The sequence below is a fragment of the Argopecten irradians genome, chromosome 9 (genome assembly GCF_041381155.1).
Source record: "Argopecten irradians isolate NY chromosome 9, Ai_NY, whole genome shotgun sequence".
NCBI lineage: Eukaryota > Metazoa > Mollusca > Bivalvia > Pectinida > Pectinidae > Argopecten > Argopecten irradians.
In genome coordinates, this window is record NC_091142.1 from 32,752,556 (window position 1) to 32,780,377 (window position 27,822).

At 38.1% G+C, this 27,822-nt stretch overlaps 2 protein-coding genes across 2 annotated transcripts; one reads left to right on the plus strand and one right to left on the minus strand.

Annotated features, from left to right (window-relative positions):
* Window positions 1–5,939: 5,939 nt before the first annotated feature.
* On the minus strand, window positions 5,940–27,740 carry LOC138332098 (sodium-dependent glucose transporter 1A-like). The gene is made up of 4 exons (XM_069280055.1): window positions 27,611–27,740; window positions 14,243–14,594; window positions 10,562–10,847; window positions 5,940–9,915 (listed from the first exon to the last, which is right to left on the minus strand). Exons 2-4 carry the CDS (start codon window positions 14,588–14,590, stop codon window positions 8,810–8,812), a joined length of 1,740 nt encoding a protein of 579 aa, XP_069136156.1. The 5' UTR covers window positions 14,591–14,594; window positions 27,611–27,740; the 3' UTR covers window positions 5,940–8,809.
* LOC138330714 (uncharacterized) lies at window positions 21,786–23,501 on the plus strand. The gene is made up of 3 exons (XM_069278246.1): window positions 21,786–22,428; window positions 22,551–22,851; window positions 23,015–23,501. Exons 1-3 carry the CDS (start codon window positions 21,786–21,788, stop codon window positions 23,499–23,501), a joined length of 1,431 nt encoding a protein of 476 aa, XP_069134347.1.
* Window positions 27,741–27,822: the final 82 nt, after the last annotated feature.

A 27,822-nucleotide genomic window follows, 5' to 3' on the forward strand; every position in this document is an offset into this window, starting at 1 on the left:
GCAATAAAATATGCAATAAAATCGACTGAATGGATCACTACCTGTCGTGTCTCTGGACTTTCAAACTTCTAACTTTATTATTTGTCTGTTTACTAAATACACTGTGTAGAGAAACATATTTACAACATTCATAGACAGAAGACAAACTTCTCGTGTATCATACATGTGTATTGAACGGATCACTGCCTAAGATGGGGTAATAAGACATACTAAATCTAAAAATGAAATCTCAACATTTTGTGTGATTTCTGTGAAATGAAGCCGCCTCTTTTGTTTAAACAAATTCTGTATATTTTAAATGTGGTTATTAACACGTAACACTGCGCGTCTCAGTGGCGGCCAGATGTGTTAATATTATGAAAACGTGAAAGCACATCTTTATTCAAAATGTTTGTCCTTATGCAATTCTATACCTTTGGTTTCAGTAGCTAGTAAGTAAGTTAAATGATGGTCAAAAAGACGCAACTCGAGATGATCTTGGCGACCGGTCGCAATCGTATTTAACTTTGATGATTAAATTGCTAATTTCATGAGCCAATATCTCTGCCAATTTGTATGATATGACCTTGAATCAAAAACTGTTATAAACATCATTCCATAGTATATACATACATGTATGTGTAAAAAAATGACCATTATACACCAAATTGTAAATGCGCTGAGATCCCGTGAAAATCATGAAGCTTTATAGGCACCCGTTACAACACAGCATTTATGCACCATATTAGTTCTTGTCTTTATGCTTTGTTATGTTTAGATTAGAGTATATGTGAAAAGGTCACTTTTACTGATACCATTGTAAAAATGTAAAATAAAATAAGAGACCACAACTTAGCTTCATGGTCGGAACGTGTGTATTTATTCTACTGCACTTAAGTGGCATTTTAATATCATCATTTTTTGGCAGTACATATACCGCTAAAAATAACTTTGAACTCTTATTTGACTTTGTAAAATTAAATCCTTTGCATTGTAAACATTGTAATTCTCAAAATGTTGGTAACTTTTGGTGGTGAATAACATATTGAAAGATCTTCTTGTTTCGTGAAAACTTACGACACATATAACTTGAACTATGTTGTGTTCTTGGGGCAAGATTTGACCATTGTGAGCATAAGCATGAACATTTATACCATACATGAGCTCAGCTGAGGTTTCAAAGGAATTGTGTTAATGTAAAATGATATTTTAGCATATCATTTAACATTTTACTACCGTGACCTTCAAGAGTGATAAGGGTCATACATTAAAAACTTATTTTGACATTTGTCTGTCATGATACAGACGTAATTGCATGTCTATGCGGCAATCGGTCTTTGATGTAAATATGTTCTACAACAATTGTACTGCTGTAGCATATGTGACTTGTATGACCTTGACTATAATTTTGATTTTAATCTTAATTCATGCAGGCACACATGTACGTCATAGGTGTTTGAAGTATGAAATGTATGAATGAATCGATTTTAATGACGTAAAAGAGTCACAAAATTTTGGCGTAAAACTGCTGTAGATAGCTGTCCATGCTATGTCTATGCAAAAAGGCGCTGAAATCTTGTGCATTTTTGGCGGGAAAACGACAAATTCGCAGTTTTTCAAAGTGCTTTATATCCGCCATTTTAAATGAGATGACCCTAAAACTTGTCGTTATATATTTCTGAGAGCATGCTCTTTCATATCCAACTTCCAAAACTTTCCAAATTTCTTTTTTGACCTTTTTCTTGAGCAAGTGACTCCATAGCGAACTCTTGACCTTGACCTAATCTCTGATAACGTACAGCGTACGGTTATGACGTTATAAACGTTTAAACTTCGACAGACATGACGGACATTGCATATAAAACAAACATCCATTCAGCTATGATTACATAAGGTCAGACAAGCACACGAACAAATTAAATGTTTTTAGCCTATTTGACCCCTGTGACCTTGAATAAAGGTCAAGGTAATTCATTTGAATAAAATTAATAGGCATGCATGTCACAGGCCCAATATCAGGTCTGCAGAACTCTTGGTTATTACGAAAAAGTCGTTTAAATATGTTTCAGCCTATTTGACCCCTCTGACCTTGAATGAAGGTCAACAGGTCAAGGTCATGGTAGCCCATCATCCAAGACTTGCAACAATACCAATATCAAGTCTCTAGGAATCTTGGTAATTAAGAAGTCGTTTGAAGAATTTAGCCTATTTGACCCCTGTGGTCTTGAATGAAGGTAATTAAGAAGTCGTTTGAAGAATTTAGCCTATTTGACCCCTGTGGTCTTGAATGAAGGTCAAGGTAATTTATTTTAACAAACATGGTAGCCCATGCCCACCATCCAAGCGTACAAAAGGCATAATATCAGTTTTCTAGGGATCTTGGTTATTAGGAAGTCGTTAAAATTTTTTAGCCTATTTGACCCCTGTTACCTAGATTGACGGTCAAGGTTACGCATGTGATCACCTTTGCAGCCCTTCTTCCCAGCATACCATAGGCCTAATGTATGGTCTATATGTATCTTGGTTATAAAGAAGAAGTCGTTTAAACATATTCCTGCCTATTTGACCTCTGTGACTTTAAAGGTCATTCATTTGAACAAACAAACAGGATATGACAGGCCCAATATCAGGTATCTAGGCCTCTTGGTTGACCTCTGTGACATTGAATGAAGGTCAAGGTAAATGGAAAGCATAAGTTCTGTAGACATCTGTCCATGCTATGTCTATGCAAAATTTCAAGTATGTATGTTACGTATTAAAGGCGCTAAAACTGTGAGAATTTTTGGCGGGAAAACGCCAAAATCGTCTTTTTTCAAAGGGCTATATTTCCGCCATTTTTGATCACATTACCTTGAAACTTGTCATTCTATATTTATGAGGGCATGCCCTTTCATAGCCGACTATCAAATCTTTTTTTTTTTGGCAAATTTCGTTTTTAACCTTTGTTTGTCCCCGTAGCGAACTCTTGACCTTGACATAATCTCTGATAATATGTAATCAGAAAACAACACGCTATGTCAGGATCTACCTGAATATAAACGGGGATGACGAAGAACGTATGGTTATGAAGTTAGGAACGTTTTAAGTTTGTTCAAAAAAGTATTTTTATGTCTGTGACCTTGACCTTGAACATTTTTGTAAAAAATCGAACGTACGTTTCCAGATCCCGTATACATACATAACGTGTCCAAATTTGAGCGTAGTATCGTGTTCCGTACATGAGATATCCTGCTAACAAAATTTGTGGAAATAAGGGGAAAAAAAAGAAAAATAACTAGATTTGATCGCGATCAAAACACGGGATTTCCACCCAAGTAATGATATAAGTAATGTTATCGAACAAACGAGCGCTTTCATACTCTTTCCCTTCGCTTCAAGTCGAATGAATGAACGAGCGGACGATCTCACTCAATTAATCAGAAAGCGTCATACGAAAGTAGTCTGGTCCAACCGAAAGATAGATTTAGGAAGGGCACAAGATTTCATAGAGAGGTTAATGTATCGGAGACTGCTGATTGGATATATTCTTGGTACATCAGTTAATGGTTAATGTGTGGGTCGGGCAATACATGTAGATGTAAAAACAAAATGTAACGAATTTTGATAACATTGAACCTGAATAGTAGCAAACGTTAACATGGTTGTCTATGGGAATTCATTTGGTTCTGTGGTCTCAAAACCAACGGGTTTTTTCCCAAAATAGCACCGGTTGTGCTTGTAAACATCCGGTGTCTAAGGTGACAGCTCTGCCACACATATAAAAGGTTTTAAACCTGTTAGTTATTGGGTTTGTGCATTACTTTTGTTTGTTTGTTTGTTCAAATGTATGTCCTATTAACAGCTAGGGTCACGTAAGGACAGCCTACCATGTATGCGGTGTAGCTACACATGTACGTGTATTTACGCAAACATGTGTACATTGTTCGTATATACGTGTACATGTAGAAATTAAAACATCTCGAAAAGTATTCAAGTTGGGTATACGGGACAACTAACTAAATGGGAAAAAAGACCTTCGAAATGGCCCCTGTGTACACAAGATTGAACCCAGGATAGAATTTTAAACAGGCCGCTGATTGGCTGGCTAATTATGAATTTCAAAAGTAAAAATGTTTTCTGACTGGTAATTATTCCTAGATAACCATGATATGGATTTGGAAATTCAGATTTAGATTTAGGTTCAAAATATCGATTTTGATAATGAATTTGTAAAAACACTAGAATTTCAGAATTTTTTAGCGCAATCCATCACAAAACTTTAACAATCTAACACTGTGGTCTCTGTAAAATTATTTAGTGGGTTGCTCTCTATTCCAAACTATAGTTGTGTCATGGATGTGAGGTTGGGTTTGGAGAGCAATATTTCCGCCATTTTTATATAGAACCCATTGGAATCCATAATGTTTGAAGATAAAAGTTTATACAACATAGGAATGAAAACTTAACACTGTACATCCAGGTTTAAAGCCGCTGAAACAACTGCCGCAAGGACAAATAAAAATAAAAAGTTCTCGATTTTTGATGTCCTATATTTGCGTCATATCATATGACCTTGAAATTGATCATTATATGTGTCTGAGAGCATGCTCTTTCACATCCAATTCAAAACATTTCTCTTGGAAATTTCATGAAATACGGTAAAATTAGCGATAAAAAATTAAAGAAACGCCATATTCCAAGGGCTATATTTCCGCCATTTTCTAATTCATGACTTTGAAATTAAAACCCTGCACAGCCAATATCCCAAAGTCTAAATCTATATAAAAACACCCTACTAAATAATATAGGCCCTTTTATTTGCCTGAGAGCATGCTCTGTCATATGCGCCCTTCAAAACTATTCTGCGACAAATTTCGTTTTTGACCTTTATTTGACCCCGTCGGGACTCTTGACCTTAACATAGTCTCTGATAACATGGCATGAGAAAAGCACGCGCAATGTCAGGATCTGTCTGAGTAACTAAACGTGGACGATGTACAGCGTAAAGTTATGAAGTTATGCGCGTTTAAAGTTCGTAAAAAAAAAGTAGTTTCTTACGTCTGTGACCTCGACCTTGAACGTTATCGTACAAAATCGAACGCGTACGTTTCAAGCACTCATGTACATACATAACGTGTCCAAATTTGAGCGTCGTACCTTGTTCCGTTCGTGAGAAAAAGTGTTAAGAAGGTTTTGTGGAAATAATTAACTTACATAATATATAATAATCTTCATAATCCAAAGTGTTCTGAATTTTTTAGTATTGTAGCAAAATTAGTGTATTTTAACTTACTTACTTTTGGAGAAAATCAACTTTTTGTGTCCCTGTTTCCTCGAGGCAAATATTCACTTGAAAGGTCTTTATCACTACGGTGTTTATTGCCGTTTGAAACAAACGTTCTGACGGCCTTCGAGTGTTAAGTTAATTTTTACGAATTTAAAATCAACAAAAGAAGCGGAACAATATCAAGAAACAATGCATTTTCAGCACTAATATCGACATTAGTCAGGCATAGAAATCGACACCAGATAAAAGAATTTCCTGTAACACTTGTAATAGGAAAATATTAAGATGCCAGTAAATAAATGTTTAATTTCTTTCGTTTGATTCAATTTTTAAATTTGATGATTTGATCCCGAACATTCCATAGACTTGATTACCTGCCTTAAGACCAATTCTCTCCGCTAGGCTGCGCTCATAAATACTAAGACAGGTCAGGGCCGCCATTTTGGTCAAGATCCTGACCAACGTTATAAATATTAGCCAATCAAAGCCCTGACCTGTCGTTGTATTTTCGGAGCGAAGCCTAGCGGAGAGTAGAAAATATATGGCAGGCAATCCAGTCTAGAACATTCCAGTGACTTCACTATTAGTAGGAGAGAATGAAACGTCGGTCAGTCCCGCTAAATATTGACGTCACAATCACTGGAATAACGTCGCTTACATATTTCCCACGGTAGTAAAAAGGATTACACACTCATTCGGTTTAGTGAATGCATGTTTTATTGATCATCAAAGAAACGTTTTGCTTTGAGCGAAATCGTGTAAATAACAGGCAATTTGCTTTCGTTTTGAAAACCATCTTCTGTGCGTATAATGAAATAGTTGCAGGATAAACAGAATACAGGTCAGTATCTTACAATACAAGTATTATTTGGGTATCGACACGGAAAACCGAAATGACTCGGTAAAATCTCACCTCACCTCATCGGACAAACGAAAGCAGCATCGATATTAAGTATAGCAAAATAAAAATGTTGTAAATATGGCAAGTACATTCATTAGTTACGTAAACCAATATTTAAAACAAATCATGTATTTCATCTAGACAAATATTTATTTGCAAATTCCATGCACCGCCTGCAAGGAGACGTCCTAGGCCTATCGCTACCCACGATACACATGCACTCGATCGTGGTCTATATATTATGTAACTTTTCATCGGATATTTGATCCAGAAATATCTGTCTTCAACAGTTATATTCAGAACTACGAATATGTAGGGGGGAAAACACAACAAAAACAATAGAGATTTCCATCCTGAATGAATGGAAATCCCTAATGAACCTTTAGTAGCAAACAGAAAACTGTAAATTAGAAGCTTTTCCTATATTCAAATGTAAACGCTTTCATTATTCAGTTTGAATTACAGCGAGATGTACTTTTGTTTTTGTATTTGAAATATAATTTAAAGTATGGTGGATAACATCTGCAGTCTGTGTGTTGCTTTCATTGTTTTACTATTCTGTATTTGCATATTACAGAGTTATCTGCCCTTGTTAGTAGGTATTGATTGTGTCGTCATGTAGACTATTTGCGAGCCGAACGTCATACCTTTCGGAGAAAACGACGTGTATTGCGGCACAAAATATAAGGTTTGAGTAATGAAGCCGTGAAAATAATCTAAATGACTTCAGATGCCTTATAAACGGTAGTTACAATACAGAAATTATGTACAGTGAAAATGTTATATTGTTGTTGTTTTTTGTTTATTCCTTATGAGCGTTTAGATGGAAACATACCATCATCATTTCAGTTTCATGGTTCGGAATCCCTGGAGTATCGAGGATGGGTTAATATAATAATTTTGGCAGCACTTCCAAGAATCTTTTCCAGCTCTTATTTTGTACTTGTAAAACTAAAACCTTTGCATTGAAAATAATTGTAATTCTCAAAATATTGTACCTTTGGTGATGAATAATATATTAAAAACTCATTTTATTCATAAGTATGAAATATAGTGCACATATAACTTACCTAGTAAAACGAACTTAATGAATGCCACTTCACGGAGATGCTTCCTTGAATTTCTACATTTTTTTTCTCTTTAGAAATTGATAATAGACTTGTCCAGAGATTCATACTAGCTTGGCCCTTGGCACTATGATGGGGCTGTTATATATGTGCTGACTTTATTCATCAAGCCGTAAACACTTTCCAAAACGCTTGGTTTTATTGTAGTATTTGTCACCATATAAATCAATGCAGATGACGCATATTGAGTTTGTCCATTATCATTTATTATTCTTTACTCTAAAATCACTGATGTTATTGGTGTTATCATATCATGTTATCATACCATGTTATCAGTGTTATCATATTATGTTATCAGTGTTATCATATCATGTTATCAGTGTTATCATATCATGTTATCAGTGTTATCATATCATGTTATCAGTGTTTTCATACGATGTTATCAGTGTTATCATATCGTGTTATCAGTGTTATCATACCATGTTATCAGTGTTATCATATCATGTTATCAGTATTATCAGTGTTATCATACTATGTTATCAGTGTTATCATATCATGTTATCAGTGTTATCATATCATGTTATCAGTGTTATCAGTGTTATCATATTATGTTATCAGTGTTATCATATCATGTTATCAGTGTTATCATATCATGTTATCATATCATGTTATCAGTGTTATCAGTGTTATCATATTATGTTATCAGTGTTATCATATCATGTTATCAGTGTTATCATATCATGTTATCGGTGTTATCATATCATGTTATCAGTGTTTTCATATCATGTTCTTCACCTGACATTTAACTTAATATTTCTTAAGCGCTGTGCAATCAATAACGGGGTGAGAGGATGTAATTTTGTAGCGTACGTAGTGCTTTCATCCGTGTGTCCTGCTGCCCCTATTGCACAAAAGGTGACTTAATTTTCTCTTTCTAACTGTCATGTTCCTAACATTTTCCTTGATGCCGCTTCCCTTTGGTCTTTTGTTGAGAGCTGGTCCTGTGGGGTAGACTCTGGTTTCTGTTCCCTGGCCGAGACACACCAAAGTCTATAAAAGACGTAGTTTCTGCTCTTGCATTGCGTTCAGCATTAAGGAAGTGGGACGACTGGTTCGCCTGTTGTCAGTATAATGTGACCGGATGGAGTGTGTTGCTTGGTGTATTCGGCGTCATGCTTCAGTGATATAGCACTATAAAAAGGACAAGAGTTCCACAATAGAAGAGAACACAACAAGATTTTCCACAGTCTCTCAAAACAGACGCACAGTATCGTAACTGAGCGTATGAAATGTCTTTCTTTGGAGATTTCAAAATTATAACATTTCTTACATTCATAAACAATGATTACACTTTGCCAGCTGATATACACGACACATACTTCGCCGATCACTTAGTGTTCCGCCATGTTTTCATCGCATGGTGTATTGGTATAACAAAATATAAATGCAGTCTGTCTATCAGAGCTTACTTTCTCAGGAATATATATTTGATAAACTGTTTGTTATTAAGTATTATCTCAACATAATTCAAAACAAAAATATTATATTATAAATATATATATTTACAAAAACAACCCAATAAAAAACGTTTAAAAGTTAACAATTACTATTACTATCAGCAGTATGTGTGTTAACGTTATGGAATCTGGTTTTGACAAATCGCTGTAGTGCTAACCCCGACAAATAAAACACCAACTGTAGTATACTCTCTATGAGAAGGAGGTAGCAATACCACATGGGGCTGTGTTCGTCCATTAGCACTCCGAGAATCATGGGATTGATCATACTACCCATGGCCCCTGTCAGGATAAACAGGGACGATATCCGGCCAGTAACGGGCAAAAAGATGTCCTCTGTCCAGGTGAATATTATGGGATATATAATGGAGAGAGACAGGCCTACTAATGGAGGGGCTACCCACACCCCCGCATGGAATACATTATCGGCACTGAGTGTGATAACTGTCATCGCTATTATCAACATGAAGCAGTTAAGTCCCATGAGTTTGACATGGTTGACGATCCTCACTGTGAATATGTTAATGAAATGCCCCAGACCTATGGAGCCAAAGTAGAGAGAAGTCGCTAAAGATCCCTGGGTCTTGGTCCATCGTACCTGTTCCACACAGAACGCGGACAGGAATTCCACAAATGTTTCTTCTAGCCCCGTGTACAGAGCAGACAGGGCACACATATTTATCAACACAGAGATTTTTATCAACAACGGAAGAGGATTATTTGATCTCTTTCGGTCTTCACATCCATGACGTTCAAAATCACTCGGCATTCGTATATACATTATTAGAAATGGTAGAGATACAAGAAAAGCTACAGATCCTGATATGGCATACGCTATATGTACACGGGATGTTTCATATTCTTCAGACACTCCGTTTGACCATGATGCTCCCAATGTATCACCAGTACTCACAGAATCCAAACTTAAATTGTTATACTGAGTAGTTATTAGATCATTATATTTAAAAGTTGATAAATTTATGTCTTGGTACGTCACTGTTGAAGTCATTAAGACATTACTAGAATTGGGAGATTCAATGGTTTCTGGTGTACTTCTCTGGGCCAGAAAAGGTGCCGTAATAAGGGGCGAAATAATACCTCCTGCTGCAAAACCGAAATGTAGAGCCTGCATGAACGACTGGCTGGTCTTCTTATTCCAAATGGAGACCATCTCAGCACAGCTCACTATGATCAAATGAAAACATGAAATCTAGAAAAATTGCAAAAAGCGAAACACGGTTAACAAGTAATGCATAAATCTTTAGATATCGCCATTTATCTTATCGTAAGTATTCCGGTTTTTTTTTCATATAAGAGTTATCTGCCCTTGTAGTTAGGTATTGATTGTGACGTAATTATTTTGTGAACGAATTTACGTCGTTTTCTCTGACAAATGTAAATTTGTGCTCATATACATATGACGTCACACGTACCTTCACGTTAATAACATTGAAAATGTATCTCATACATTGTCATGCGAATACTTCAACTAGATATGTTTTACCGAATTTGTCACACTTCTTTTGGTTTATACAATAAATACATCTTTGGACTTCAGAACACGAAAAAATTGTATAAACATATACATATATAAGAACACAGATAATTAACTGAACTTAAGTTTGTGAAATTTCTGAAAGGAGCCTTAAAAGCTACCTTTGGGTTCTGTCCACCAATCAATTTAACAAAACCCAGGTGCCGTTTGAAGTACTATGACAGAGGAAATTTCTTTCGATAATTGTATTCTCATTAAGAATAAAAAAATCATGCCCCACTGAACTCATCCTACATTTTTTATTTGACCAGATGAATATGATGAATTGTATCAAACCTGTGTCAATGCAGCCCTGGAAGATTCCGACGAGAAATTGGATTATCAGCATCCCTATATAATGAGTACACCAGGGCACGAGAGCGACCGTCACGGATAGGCCAATTAGGAACAACCACATCAGGAAAAACTTGTTCATGCGGTCGTACAAAAGGCCACTCAGTAACGAGCCCGCCATATACCCTGCACACAGTGACGTCACATAAAAGGCGGCCGTTTCCAAGGTGACGCTCGTGATGAGTTCCAGGTCGAGAAGGGATGGCCCGACTTGACCCAACATCCATCCCTGAAGTATGCAAGAATGACGATAAATTTCACTAACAGTTTCTCTTTAGGAAAGAAATTAATAGGTCTTATTCAATATTCGAAAGAAATGTATTAAACAGTGCAAAATATTAACCAGGAGTAGATATATCCAGAGCGGTTTCCTAAACCTATATCGGGAGAATAAGCCCAGGTGCTCCTAAGAGTAAGCGTTCTGTTCTATTAACGACACCACCAAATCGCCTCGGTCAATCATCACACCTTCAATAGGTCAGAGAAACGTTTGAATGATAATTAGTAATAATTAAAGATAAAAAAACATCAATTATTACAAACAAATTCGCGGGTTTCAGACAGGTGAAGGGCGTCTACCTAACATGGAAGTGATTCGTTTACATTTAGTTCACATTGCAGCATATATTTTCGCTGATATATACAATATAAATGGTTGTCTTATATTTACCTTCTGAGTTTTGTGTAAACTATGATTCAATTTAAACATAGAAATGGACATTGATCAGGCACTGCTAAAATCTTAAAACAAGTACGGAAAAGATAAAAAGGCCATATTGGAGTATTATCAATTAAGTACTGTAATTAAGGATCAGATATAGAGGGTAGATACATTGAAATACTGTGTAGGTATGATTCTTATTATAAATAACTCGTAAAAGGCGACTAAATTTAGGAGCTTTTCTCTTCTTCCTGACTGACTTTGTTCGTCCTAACGTCTCCCTTGACACAGCCTCACTTGTTGAGCGCCCATGTGAGGTAGGCTCTGTGTTCTGGCCCCTGGCCGAGGCAAACCAAAGTCTATAAAAGTGGTAGTTTCTGCTCCTGCTTAGCGTTCAGCATACAATGAGTAGGACGGCTGCTTCGCCCCTTTACATTAGTATAATGTGATCGGGTGGGGTGTGTTGCTTGGTGTCTTCGGTTGCATGCTTGAGTGATATAGTACTATATAAAGGGCAACAGTTCCACTATACAAGAAGACACAATACGAACATACCACAGTCTCCCAAAATACGCACATCGCACTTCACACATGCTGCACACTGCATACATGGAAGGCCGTGTTGACCATGGTTGTTAATAGGACGTTTAAATAAGCAAGCAAACAAACAAATCTTTCTATTTAACTCCTCATAACTCGAAAGGAACCATGACCTTACCTTATTCTGTGGTTATCAGAATGGTGCATTTTATGACACCTTTTTGGAAAAATTCAACATTATAAATCCACTTTATGTTATACGAAATTAAATTTAAAGATGCACCACTTTTCCTTTTCATACTACATTTATTTGGAGAGAAATGATGAAAGATATACCAACTGTCCAAATCATACAGATATATTGGTTACCAATGTATTAGATTTGAAAAAAAGCAAGTGCTTCAAACATTAACTCAACCTAAATGGTCTAATAATTCTTTTTTTTTTAATCTTGGACGCTGAATTATAAAACTGGTTGTATATCTGTATAAAAGTAAAGTAAAATGCCATGACATTCTGGAATCAAAGTTAGGTTTGTTTCTTAATTCCCAAATATAAGTGAGTATTGTATGTGTGGATACGTGTATATACATTTCCCGTGTTTATGTTGGTCGGTTTGTGATTTATACAAAAAATTAAAATGCATAAAAAAATCAATTAAATGAAAAAAGAGTCAACATCTGTCACCAATCGCTTTACCTAGCTATGCATATTTTCACTCCTGGAATCTTATATAGGGTAATTTAATCTTAATTGTATACTGTGTGAATTAAATATCAATACCTGATTAGTCAGATTGGGAAAAGTTTGTAAAACAGTACCTTTGCGGCAGGTTATCACTGTAATATTCATCAAAGTATCCATAGCCACAACAGGATATCAGAGAAACCTTATGGTAGCATATGTGACCGAGTATTGTAATTTACATAGATTAGATGAACATAATAATATATAAATAAACAAAATGGTAATACAATATGTATATCGGTATGACTAACAACATACAGCCTAGGTTATCAGCGTTTGTTCTGATGGATAGGCCATTACTTCAAAAACAACTGAAAACATTTACATTTCAATCACATTATCCTTTATCTATATACAAGCAATTCTTTATCAATAATAAGCGTAATTCTTTATCTACAATAAGCGTGATTCTTTATCAATATTAAGCGTACTTCTTTATAATTAATTTTTCTTTGTTTTCATACCAAATCTGGCTTTCTGATTGGCCAATATTTTTTTTGCATACCACTATGAAAAAAAATCCGAGAATGGCGCGAAACCCCGACGTTTTCGTGACGTCACAATAGAGACATTGACGTTGCGTATTGATTCGGAAAAAAGAATCCCTTGAAAAACCACTATAACGTTACATTTAAACATACTTCATTTTATTAAATAGAGTATAAAATTAATTATAAGTATTGATGTCACTATTTTTTAATTTTATCGGGTTATGAAAAAAAAATTGTTTGCAAACTTTTGTGAGAATCCGCTACGCGGATTCACACAGTTTGCAAACAATTTTTTTTTCATACCCCGATAAAATTAAACAATAGTGACATCAATGCTTAAATCAAAAACAAGCGTAATTCTTTATTGATAAGCGTTATTCTTTATAAAAAATAAGCGTAACTCTTTATCTACAAAGCGTAATTCTTTAGTTACAATAAGCGTAATACTTAAGCAATAATTAGCAAAATTCTTTAGCAATAACACGCATTAATCTGTAGCAATAATAAGCACAATTCTTTAACAATAATAAGCACATTTTAAGTAATAACACGCTTAATTCTTTAGCAATAATAAGCGTTATTCTTTAGTAATAACACGTGTTATTTTTTAGCAAAAAAACGCGTAAAATTCTTTAGCAATAATAAGTGAAATTTGTTAGCAATAACACGCGTAATTCTTTAGTAAAAATAAGTATTATTCTTTGGAAATAACACGCGTAATTCTTTAGAAATAACACGCGTAATTCTTTAACAAGAATAAGCATCAAATGCTAATGTTATTGGAAGTAAACTATTGAAGCTAGAGTTTATAATTAAAGTTTTTTTCATAATTTGCAATACATAAAATTTAAGAAAGATGTTTTCCCAGATATTGTTCTAGAGGAGCGATAAAATCCTGGCTAAGGTGGATGACACCTCATTGTATTAGCTGTAGTGTGATAGTAGAGTTACCCGAGGTATGGAAACATCCATTACATTTTAGGACGTTGATTACTTCTATTGCATATTAACGTAATTAACAAAAGACACTAGAAAATATTACGATATATCATAATGTTAGGACTGCGACTTTGACTTAATCTATGGTCGTTAAATCAAATTACTCTTACTCTCCCGGAGACCATGTCTGAATTTCCCAATGCTTTAATGAACGATATCATTTAAATAAAACATTATAGTACTTACCAGAATAAAGAACGACCAGACGAGAAAGACGCTGTAGAGGAATTTATGGCGAAACGTGAGATCCGATTTGAACTTAGAATTGAATTGGTTTATCTTTGTACAGAGATTCACATTTTGTGGGTATTTAACACTTCCTTTTTTCTCCGTATTCGGATCGCTGTTTGCATTGAAGTCCTTCTGTATTCGGGTATCTACGTCATTTCTGGTACTGTTGACGGATGAATCAAGAAGACACGTGAATTCCACGTGCTTATAAGTGCGCCTGTCCTCGTTGTTACGAGCATGTTGCTGAGCTTGAACGTCACGACCTAAACTCCCCAGTTCACTGTCGGTCCCATTCCTTACCATTTTCCTGTGTAGTAGAAAATATATTAACGTAGTAATTGGAAGTTGAGAAAGTAGTCTATAAGCGGTGAGAGACCTTGCTGTATATACGAGTTACAGTTTTGTAGTTGAAAGATAAGATAATTTCGAACACGTGAACGTAGACTAGTAATACACCTTTTGTACAGATTGACCTGAAGGATATCTCGGATCAGCCCCTTCTAATTGTTAATAACAGAAATCAATAACCAGGACCATAACATTAAAATTCAATCCTAGTAATGAATTCAATATGCAGGAAACAATTGGCCAATCAAATGCAGTAGTGGAACGCCAGCTTATCCTACTGTAAAGCGCCAGCTTTATAACTACAGACATGCAAACAGCTAAAATATAAATTATAGACTATGTCAATACATGTCAGATAAAGTGAATCATTAAATTTTAATGTATACAAACTGTGCAAATAGTAGTGGAAATCAGCCTGTTTTAGCTGCTCCAGTTCAAAAGGATGTCATACAATAATTCATATAATTGACTATAAAAACTAACCATCTAATTAGTTTGTAATATATCAGTAGTTTGTATTTATTTTGTAATTATGTTGACTGGTACACAGGTGTGTGTAAATTGTCTATGGTTTAAAATAATCCTACTGGCCTGTAAAATTTTGTATACGGAGAACAGGAACGTTCCTCGGCAATGATTTTATTTATTTATTTCCGTTCTTAGCCTCCAATACAATTATTGCTATCCAACGAAATATTATTAGAATAATTCCATTTTTACCATGTTGGTCCACAGACAACGTAATTATTAAATCTTAAAGGTTGAAAATCATTTCCCAAACCTTATTTGTTATCTCAACTCCATTGTCCTGCTGACCTGCCTGGTTTTTATGACAATGCTATTAAAGCTAAATGATTTTTTTTCTATTACCTACAATACACACTAAATCAAAATCTATTAAATTTCATTTAATGCCTGTTATAATTAAAACAATTATCATTACAGCTCAGTCAGATATGAAAATTCAATTGTTTCTTGTCCAGCAGGCAAAAACTCCAATGTCAATGTCATTTGTTATCAAACAAGTATAAAATATTACAGCTCAGATGACAATTGTTTCTTGACCCAGGAACATAATTTATTAATAACCGGTTAAGAACTTACTTAAATTCTAGGAGTGAGTTCGTGACTGACCGTCAAATTGTAAACGCTATGTTTCGTGTACATTGCTTCCAATACCATTCAAATGGAGAGTTCGAGTCCTGAACAATTGAATTTTCATATCTGACTGAGCTGTAATGTTTAACGATAACTGGCATTAAATGAAGTTAAATGGTTTTAATAATTTAGAGCTCCATCGAAAGATAAGGCGTGAAAAATGTTTTAAACTTTTAAGATTTCCTAAATACTTAAATACTAACGGCTGTGGAACAACATGCTAAAATAGATTTACATATTCCAATAATACTTCGTTCGAAAGCAACACTTGTATTTTTACTATGTCCGCTTTCACCAACTGTTGCTAAGAACGGGCATGAAATAAATAACATCATTGCGTGGGAAGATTTCTAGTCTCCATATACAAAGCTTTACAGGCCGGATCATTTTAAATCCTAGACGATTTACACACACCTGTGTACCAATCAACATATATATATACGTAAAAAAATAGTCATCAGGTCTTTCAAAAGTTCAGCCTCCACAAGTTATCCGAAAATGTCAAATTAGGAGCTTTTGATAAGTGAAAAATAGTTCAGACAATATATACGATCCGCATGAACGAAATGGTTACAGGTAAACTAAGATTACGACAATAGTTTCAGATTTAACCTTACCAATTGTCAGTTGAATGTCGCCAACATAATAGATAGCAAAATGTACTTGTTCCTAGTTGTGTGTCCCAGGTATTTGTCATTCGGCCGTATAACAATAGAAAAACAATATTGGCGAATACAAATCGCCTTCACGTGTGCCGCACAGTTATTACTTAGTGTAGCAGTGTATGTATAATGACAAATACATGATACATGTATATGCCTGGCGCTTCTGCTGATATGGTGGCAATTAATAGGTCACCGTGACCATTCAGAAATCTTACTGTACACAAAGACATATTCTAATCATATTAGTAAATCTTTTTAATGGTTTTGATAGATAACACATTTGTCGATGACAATCTTTTCTTATACATGGCTGTTAACAGTGCACCTTACAAGTTGTACTAAATTACAATGATAACAATAAGGACTGAAAGCAATAGAATCCATACATTATATAAGATTGTTATTATCACCCGAAAAACAATAGGAGCTAGTAAATTAATTGATATTATCTGTGATAGGTTATACTATTTGATTTCTTCCGTATACTTAGTATTTTGTCTGAATAACTATATCCGTTGTTAATGTGGAATTAGAATTAGATCCCCCCGTAAAGGTTACCTATGTATTTTGATACATCGTTTTTCATTAAAATACAAAGAAGTATATCAACTCCCCGTCTTTATTTTAAGGGTGTTTTTTTCCCAGAATATACGGCAAACTACTGTACCTAGATATTTTTTCAGAATATACGTCAAACTACTGTACATAGAAATTTTTCAGAATATACGGCAAACTACTGTACCTAGATATTTTTTTCAGAATATACGTCAAACTACTGTACCTAGATTTTTTCTCAGAATATACGGCAAACTACTGTACCTAGATTTTTTTTCCGTATATATATAGGAAGTTCCTTGTTTGAGGAGCATTCTTGAAAAACATATGCAGTTACCATGTCACTCGATAAAATATAACTGGTATCCATCAAGAAACGAGGACTATTCGAATTATAACATTTTTTCTCATTACTACGTCCACCAAAAGTTATTCTACCATTGTACTTAACTTATTTTTTAGTTATTTGCTCTTGTGATTTTCACGAGCATAACGCCGTATTTCTACAAAATACAAAAAATGACGTCATTTTCGCGCACAAACTAATGAGGTAACAATCAAAATGATATTTTCACCGTCAATGCTTCATTCCGCTTGGTACAAAGCAAGTGAAAATATCAAACTTAGGTTATCTAACCTATCTAAGTAAATTCGGTTATAATCACAGCTCAGACGAAACCTAGCTTTTTAAAGTTTAGCCTACATGTAGTTTGAAAACCTCTAGAATATTGCTGACTGAACTTTCTTATCTCTATCTATGTGTTAACGGGACCTCTGCCTTATTTGATGGCCAATGTTCATTGCTCTGAATAGCCATCTTACAAGTATAGTGCACGAAGTGTTGGTAATTGAACTTTAACCTGATACTTGTTATTTTATAGCAGAGGTTATACCAGAAATGTACAGTATGAATATCAGTGTACGGAATAAGTATTCTATCAGGACAGTGAGGGATATGTATTCCCTTCTTTATCAGTACATGGGTACAAGGTTGGGCATTTTATGGAGAGAAAAAAATGATAGCGCCGCCAAAATGTGAATGAAACTATTGTAGGAAACCTAAATAGGTCAGAATGTGTTAGCTGTCAATTCATAACATAATATTGTAACTTATATTTGATGAATCATGTAATGCCTTATCTATCATTAATATGTGTTAATAAGCTTCAAATAGATCAGGATGACAAACAGTGCAGACTTTTACTTAAGCAACATGTCCGAGCACTTTAAACGTAAAACGGATAAGCAATTAGGAAGTCAATCTTAATCTTGGATATTTTATTCGTTCATTGTTGCTGTGGTTCAAGGAGAAATAAATCACTTTACTATCAGAAATAAATATTCGCATGAAGTGATATCGTGTCACACACAATATGACAATATAGTATTTATGTAAACATACAAATTTACATCAAATTTAGCAAATGACACCGTAGTAATGACCGCCAATGTACCATGGTCAGCCAACGTCATCACACACGGAGAGTAGATCATTGATATTATATGACAGAATCCAGCAACACTCGTGATACTTAGAGGTTGGGCAACTCAGTGATTTATTAAGTATATTGTACTTCATTTGACATTAGTGTTTCATTTTAGTATTGGCCATGCGATAGCTTTATTGATCAAATCCGGAATGAGCTGTGGGATAAAAAGAGGGGGATATTACATTATGATTTTTTTTCATCGTAATTTTTTCCGGCAAGCCTCGAGTTTTACAAAAATTTGTGATCCTCGGGTAGAATATCCCTGTCCTTAATATCCACATATGAAAGAGTCTTAAAATGCAGTATATAACAATTTCAGGAAAAATCATAACTATAGGATCTTACATGAGTGTTCATTTCATATGAGATTTTATGAAACGAGTCTAAGAAGTTTTCATTTTTGCTAGCCTTGGCGAGCAAAGATTAAAACTTCGAGACGATTTTCATATAATCTCATATGAAATGAACACAAATTTAAGATACTTTTTATCACATAACTCCATATACCTACATAACAATGAATTTCACGTCAAAATGTATTCCGAAAATCCAACAAAGGCCGCCATTTTCTCCCGCCGTCCTCGTAATCATGACGTCACGTCATTTTTCCTGACGTCATTTTATTGTTTCTGTCAGACGTCACGATAAATTTTCCAGACAATGAAAATTGCTCCAGGTAATATTACACAAGTGACATATGCAAAAATATTACACGGGCGAAATCACTGGATATCAGGCGGATTATGGCCCTGCAGGTAGGGCGTTAGAATTGTACCTGCTGCCCCTATTGCATGATCGTAAAAGGCGACTAAATTTAGGATCTTATCTTTTCTATTCTTCTTTTTGTTTGATTAATTAACGTCCTATTAACAGCTATGGTCATGTAAGGACGGCCTCCCATGTATGCAGTGTGTTGCGTGTATGTTGTGCGAGGTGCGTGTTTCGGGAGACTGCGGTATATTCATGTTGTGTCTTCTTGTATAGTGGAACTTTTGCCCTTTTTATAGTGCTATATCACTGAAGCATGCCGCCGAAGACACCAAGCAACACACCCCACCCGGTCACATTATACTGACAACGGGCGATCCAGTCGTCCCACTCCCTTTTTGCTGAGCGCTAAGCAGGAGCAGAAACTACCACTTTTACAGACTTTGGTGTGTCTCGGCCAGGGGACAGAACCCAGAGCCTTCCACACAGGGGCGAACGCTCAACTCAAGGCCAAAAGTGAGGCGGTGCCAAGGGAGGCATTAGGAAGGATAAAGTCAGTTAGGAAGAATAGAAAAGATAAGATCCTAAATTTAGTCGCCTTTTACGATCATGCAATAGGGGCAGCAGGTACAATTCTATTCTTCCTAACTGACTTTATCCTTCCTAATGCCTCCCTTGGCACCGCCTCACTTTTGGCCTTGAGTTGAGCGTTCGCCCCTGTGAGGAAGGCTCTGGGTTCTGTCCCCTGGCCGAGACACACCAAAGTCTGTAAAAGTGGTAGTTTCTGCTCCTGCTTAGCGCTCAGCAAAAAGGGAGTGGGACGACTGGTTCGCCCGTTGTCAGTATAATGTGACCGGGTGGGGTGTGTTGCTTGGTGTCTTCGGCGGCATGCTTCAGTGATATAGCACTATAAAAAGGGCAAAAGTTCCACTATACAAGAAGACACAACATGAATATACCGAAACACGCACCTGGCACAACATACAAGCAACACGCCGCATACATGGTAGGCCGTCCTTACATGAACATAGCTGTTAATAGGATGTTAATTAATCAAACAAACAAACAAACAAATGTGATAAAAAGTATTATTGGAAACGTCCGTCGTAATATAAACCTCGTCACCTGTGTACAACTCGCCCTGTTAGATGAGGATAAACCTCGTCACCTGTGTACAACTCGCCCTGTTAGATGGGGATAAACCTCGTCACCTGTGTACAACTCACCTGTTAGATGGGGATAAACCTCGTCACATGTGTACAACTCGCCCTGTTAGATGGTGGTAAACCTCGTCACATGTGTACAACTCGCCCTGTTAGATGGTGGTAAACCTCGTCACATGTGTACACCTCATCTGTTAGATGGTGGTAAACCTCGTCACATGTGTACAACTCACCTGTTAGATAGAGGTAAACCTCGTCACATGTGTACAACCTCATCTGTTTAGATGGGAGAGTAAACCTCGTCACATGTGTACACAACTCACCTGTTAGATGGAGGTAAACCTCGTCACCTGTGTACAACTCACCTGTTAGATGGAAGGTAAACCTCGTCACATGTGTACAACTCACCTGTTAGATGGAGGTAAACCTCGTCACATGTGTACAACTCACCTGTTAGATGGTGGTAAACCTCGTCACCTGTGTACAACTCACCTGTTAGATGGAGGTAAACCTCGTCACCTGTGTACAACTCACCTGTTAGATGGAGGTAAACCTCGTCGCCTGTGTACAACTCACCTGTTAGATGGTGGTAAACCTCGTCGCCTGTGTACAACTCACCAGTTAGATGGTGGTAAACCTCGTCACCTGTGTACAACTCACCTGTTAGATGGAGGTAAACCTCGTCACATGTGTACAACTCACCTGTTAGATGGTGGTAAACCTCGTCACCTGTTAGATGGTGGTAAACCTCGTCACCTGTGTACAACTCGCCCTGTTAGATGGAGATAAAACTCGTCATCTGTGTACAACTCACCTGTTAGATGGAGGTAAACCTCGTCACCTGTGTACAACTCACCTGTTAGATGGAGGTAAACCTCGTCACCTGTGTACAACTCACCTGTTAGATGGAGGTAAACCTCGTCACCTGTGTACAACTCACCTGTTAGATGGTGGTAAACCTCGCCACATGTGTACAACTCGCCCTGTTAGATGGTGGTAAACCTCGTCACATGTGTACAACTCATCTGTTAGATGGAGGTAAACCTCGTCACATGTGTACACCACATCTGTTAGATGGTGGTAAACCTCGTCACATGTGTACAACTCATCTGTTAGATGGTGGTAAACCTCGTCACATGTGTACAACTCATCTGTTAGATGGAGGTAAACCTCGTCACATGTGTACAACTCATCTGTTAGATGGTGGTAAACCTCGTCACCTGTGTACAACTCACCTGTTAGATGGTGGTAAACCTCGTCACATGTGTACAACTCGCCCTGTTAGATGGTGGTAAACCTCGTCACATGTGTACAACTCATCTGTTAGATGGAGTAAACCTCGTCACCTGTGTACAACTCACCTGTTAGATGGGAGATAAACCTCGTCACATGTGTACAACTCACCTGTTAGATGGAGGTAAACCTCGTCACCTGTGTACAACTCGCCCTGTTAGATGGAGGTAAACCTCGTCACCTGTGTACAACTCCTCACCTGTTAGATGGTGGTAAACCTCGTCACCTGTGTACAACTCACCTGTTAGATGGAGGTAAACCTCGTCACCTGTGTACAACTCACCTGTTAGATGGAGGTAAACCTCGTCACATGTGTACAACTCACCTGTTAGATGGAGGTAAACCTCGTCACCTGTGTACAACTCACCTGTTAGATGGTGGGATAAACCTCGTCACCTGTGTACAACTCGCCCTGTTAGATGGAGGTAAACCTCGTCACATGTGTACAACTCACCTGTTAGATGGAGGTAAACCTCGTCACCTGTGTACAACTCACCTGTTAGATGGAGGTAAACCTCGTCGCCTGTGTACAACTCACCTGTTAGATGGTGGTAAACCTCGTCACATGTGTACAACTCACCTGTTAGATGGTGGTAAACCTCGTCACATGTGTACAACTCACCTGTTAGATGGAGGTAAACCTCGTCACATGTGTACAACTCACCTGTTAGATGGTGGTAAACCTCGTCACCTGTGTACAACTCACCTGTTAGATGGTGGTAAACCTCGTCACATGTGTACAACTCATCTGTTAGATAGAGGTAAACCTCGTCACATGTGTACAACTCATCTGTTAGATAGAGGTAAACCTCGTCACCTGTGTACAACTCGCCCTGTTAGATGGTGGTAAACCTCGTCACATGTGTACAACTCGCCCTGTTAGATGGTGGTAAACCTCGTCACATGTGTACAACTCATCTGTTAGATGGAGGTAAACCTCGTCACATGTGTACAACTCATCTGTTAGATGGAGGTAAACCTCGTCACCTGTGTACAACTCACCTGTTAGATGGAGGTAAACCTCGTCACCTGTGTACAACTCACCTGTTAGATGGAGGTAAACCTCGTCACCTGTGTACAACTCACCTGTTAGATGGTGGTAAACCTCGTCACCTGTGTACAACTCACCTGTTAGATGGTGGTAAACCTCGTCACCTGTGTACAACTCGCCCTGTTAGATGGAGGTAAACCTCGTCACCTGTGTACAACTCACCTGTTAGATGGAGATAAACCTCGTCACCTGTGTACAACTCACCTGTTAGATGGAGGTAAACCTCGTCACCTGTGAACAACTCACCTGTTAGATGGGGATAAACCTCGTCACCTGTGTACAACTCGCCCTGTTAGATGGGATAAACCTCGTCACCTGTGTACAACTCACCTGTTAGATGGGGATAAACCTCGTCACCTGTGTACAACTCACCTGTTAGATGGTGGTAAACCTCGTCACCTGTGTACAACTCACCTGTTAGATGGTGGTAAACCTCGTCACATGTGTACAACTCACCTGTTAGATGGAGGTAAACCTCGTCACCTGTGTACAACTCATCTGTTAGATGGAGGTAAACCTCGTCACCTGTGTACAACTCACCTGTTAGATGGTGGTAAACCTCGTCACATGTGTACAACTCATCTGTTAGATAGAGGTAAACCTCGTCACCTGTGTACAACTCATCTGTTAGATGGAGGTAAACCTCGTCGCCTGTGTACAACTCACCTGTTAGATGGTGGTAAACCTCGTCACATGTGTACAACTCACATGTGTACAACTCATCTGTTAGATGGAGATAAACCTCGTCACCTGTGTACAACTCGCCCTGTTAGATGGCGATAAACCTCGTCACCTGTGTACAACTCGCCCTGTTAGATGGCGATAAACCTCGTCACCTGTGTACAACTCGCCCTGTTAGATGGGGATAAACCTCGTCACCTGTGTACAACTCACCTGTTAGATGGGGATAAACCTCGTCACCTGTGTACAACTCACCTGTTAGATGGAGATAAACCTCGTCACCTGTGTACAACTCACCTGTTAGATGGAGGTAAACCTCGTCACCTGTGTACAACTCACCTGTTAGATGGAGATAAACCTCGTCACCTGTGTACAACTCACCTGTTAGATGGGGATAAACCTCGTCACCTGTGTACAACTCGCCCTGTTAGATGGAGGTAAACCTCGTCACCTGTGTACAACTCATCTGTTAGATGGTGGTAAACCTCGTCACCTGTGTACAACTCACCTGTTAGATGGAGGTAAACCTCGTCACCTGTGTACAACTCACCTGTTAGATGGAGGTAAACCTCGTCACCTGTGTACAACTCACCTGTTAGATGGAGGTAAACCTCGTCACCTGTGTACAACTCACCTGTTAGATGGAGGTAAACCTCGTCACATGTGTACAACTCACCTGTTAGATGGAGGTAAACCTCGTCACCTGTGTACAACTCACCTGTTAGATGGAGATAAACCTCGTCACCTGTGTACAACTCACCTGTTAGATGGAGGTAAACCTCGTCACATGTGTACAACTCACCTGTTAGATGGTGGTAAACCTCGTCACCTGTGTACAACTCACCTGTTAGATGGAGGTAAACCTCGTCACATGTGTACAACTCACCTGTTAGATGGGGATAAACCTCGTCACCTGTGTACAACTCGCCCTGTTAGATGGTGGTAAACCTCGTCACATGTGTACAACTCATCTGTTAGATGGAGATAAACCTCGTCACCTGTGTACAACTCACCTGTTAGATGGTGGTAAACCTCGTCACATGTGTACAACTCACCTGTTAGATGAGATAAACCTCGTCACCTGTGTACAACTCACCTGTTAGATGGTGGTAAACCTCGTCACCTGTGTACAACTCACCTGTTAGATGGAGGTAAACCTCGTCACCTGTGTACAACTCACCTGTTAGATGGAGGTAAACCTCGTCACCTGTGTACAACTCATCTGTTAGATGGAGGTAAACCTCGTCACATGTGTACAACTCATCTGTTAGATGGAGGTAAACCTCGTCACATGTGTACAACTCACCTGTTAGATAGAGGTAAACCTCGTCACATGTGTACAACTCATCTGTTAGATAGAGGTAAACCTCGTCACATGTGTACAACTCACCTGTTAGATAGAGGTAAACCTCGTCACATGTGTACAACTCACCTGTTAGATAGAGGTAAACCTCGTCACATGTGTACAACTCGCACCTGTTAGATAGAGGTAAACCTCGTCACCTGTGTACAACTCACCTGTTTAGATGGAGGTAAACCTCGTCACATGTGTACAACTCGCCCTGTTAGATGGAGATAAACCTCGTCACCTGTGTACAAACTCGCCCTGTTAGATGGAGTAAACCTCGTCACATGTGTACAACTCACCTGTTAGATGGAGGTAAACCTCGTCACCTGTGTACAACTCATCTGTTAGATGGAGGTAAACCTCGTCACCTGTGTACAACTCACCTGTTAGATGGAGGTAAACCTCGTCACATGTGTACAACTCACCTGTTAGATGGAGGTAAACCTCGTCACCTGTGTACAACTCACCTGTTAGATGGAGGTAAACCTCGTCACATGTGTACAACTCACCTGTTAGATAGAGGTAAACCTCGTCACATGTGTACAACTCACCTGTTAGATGGAGGTAAACCTCGTCACATGTGTACAACTCACCTGTTAGATGGAGGTAAACCTCGTCACATGTGTACAACTCACCTGTTAGATGGAGGTAAACCTCGTCACATGTGTACAACTCACCTGTTAGATGGAGGTAAACCTCGTCACATGTGTACAACTCACCTGTTAGATAGAGGTAAACCTCGTCACATGTGTACAACTCACATGTTAGATAGAGGTAAACCTCGTCACATGTGTACAACTCACATGTTAGATAGAGGTAAACCTCGTCACATGTGTACAACTCACCTGTTAGATAGAGGTAAACCTCGTCACCTGTTAGATGGTATCTCACCTGTTAGATGGAGGTAAACCTCGTCACATGTGTACAACTCACATGTTAGATAGAGGTAAACCTCGTCACCTGTGTACAACTCACCTGTTAGATAGAGGTAAACCTCGTCACATGTGTACAACTCACTGTTAGATGGAGGTAAAACCTCGTCACCTGTTAGATAGAGGTAAACCTCGTCACATGTGTAAACTCACCTGTTAGATGGAGGTAAACCTCGTCACCTGTGTACAAACTCACCTGTTAGATAGAGGTAAACCTCGTCACATGTGTACAACTCACCTGTTAGATAGAGGTAAACCTCGTCACATGTGTACAACTCACCTGTTAGATAGAGGTAAACCTCGTCACATGTGTACAACTCACCTGTTAGATAGAGGTAAACCTCGTCACCTGTTAGATGGTGAAACATCGTCACCTGTTAGATAGAGCTAAACCTCGTCACATGTGTACAACTCGCATGTTAGATGGAGGTAAACCTCGTCACATGTGTACAACTCGCATGTTAGATAGAGGTAAACCTCGTCACATGTGTACAACTCACCTATTGTTGGAGGTAAACCTCGTCACTTGTTAGATGGAGGTTTTCGTCACTGTAATAATATAATCTAAATGCTATTTTGCCTTAAACCAAAGTTAATAAACAGTTGTTACAATCAAGATAGAGATAAACCTTGTCACCTATTAGATAAAGGAAAACCTCGTCACTTGTACTATGACTCACCTGCTAGATGGGGGGTAAACCTTGTCACCTGTTAAATGGAAGAAAACCTCGTCACCTATTAGATAAAGGAAAACCTCGTCACCTGTGTATGACTCACCTGCTAAATGGGGGTAAACCTTGTCACTTGTTAAATGGAAGAAAACCTCGTCACCTATTAGATAAAGGAAAACCTCGTCACCTGTGTATGACTCACCTGCTAAATGGGGGTAAACCTTGTCACCTGTTAAATGGAAGAAAACCTTGTCACCTATTAGATAAAGGAAAACCTCGTCACCTGTGTATGACTCACCTGCTAAATGGGGGTAAACCTTGTCACCTGTGTATGACTCACCTGCTAAATGGGGGTAAACCTTGTCACCTGTTAAATGGAAGAAAACCTTGTCACCTATTAGATAAAGGAAAACCTCGTCACCTGTGTATGACTCACCTGCTAAATGGGGGTAAACCTTGTCACCTGTGTATGACTCACCTGCTAAATGGGGGTAAACCTTGTCACCTGTTAAATGGAAGAAAACCTCGTCACCTATTAGATAAAGGAAAACCTCGTCACTTGTACTATGACTCACCTGCTAGATGGGGGGTAAACCTTGTCACCTGTTAGATGGAAGAAAACCTCGTCACCTATTAGATAAAGGAAAACCTCGTCACCTGTGTATGACTCACCTGCTAAATGGGGGTTAACCTTGTCACCTGTGTATGACTCACCTGCTAAATGGGGGTAAACCTTGTCACCTGTTAAATGGAAGAAAACCTCGTCACCTATTAGATAAAGGAAAACCTCGTCACTTGTACTATGACTCACCTGCTAGATGGGGGGTAACCTTGTCACCTGTTAGATGGAAGAAAACCTCGTCACCTATTAGATAAAGGAAAACCTTGTCACCTGTTAGATGGAGGTAAACCTCCTCATCTGTTAGATCGAGGTAAATTTCGTCACCTTTTAGATAAAAGTAAACCTCGTTACCTGTGCACGACTCATCTGTTAGCTGTAGGTAAACTCGTCACCTGTTAGATGGAGGTAATCCTCGTCACCTGTGTACGACTAACCAGTTAGAATGAGTTAAACCTCGTCACCTGTTAGATGAATGTAAACCTCGTCACCTGTAAGATGGAGGTAAACCTCTTCCCCTGCTAGATGGAGGTAAACCTCGTCACCTGTAAGATGGAGGTAAACCTCTTCCCCTGCTAGATGGAGGTAAACCTCGTCACCTGTTAGATGGAGATAAACCTCGTCACCTATGTACGACTCACCTGTTAGATGGAGGTCAACCGCGTCGCCTCCCCTCTGATCTGATGAGATGGCAGACGACAAATAGAACGGAGCGTCATGCTTGCTCTATCAGAATGGACTGCCTCTAATAACACATTAACTAAATACAACTATATATGTCATGTGTTTTCATAACATTCATATCAATACAATCTCTTATCCTTATACAGTTACATGTATGGTTAACCAGCTG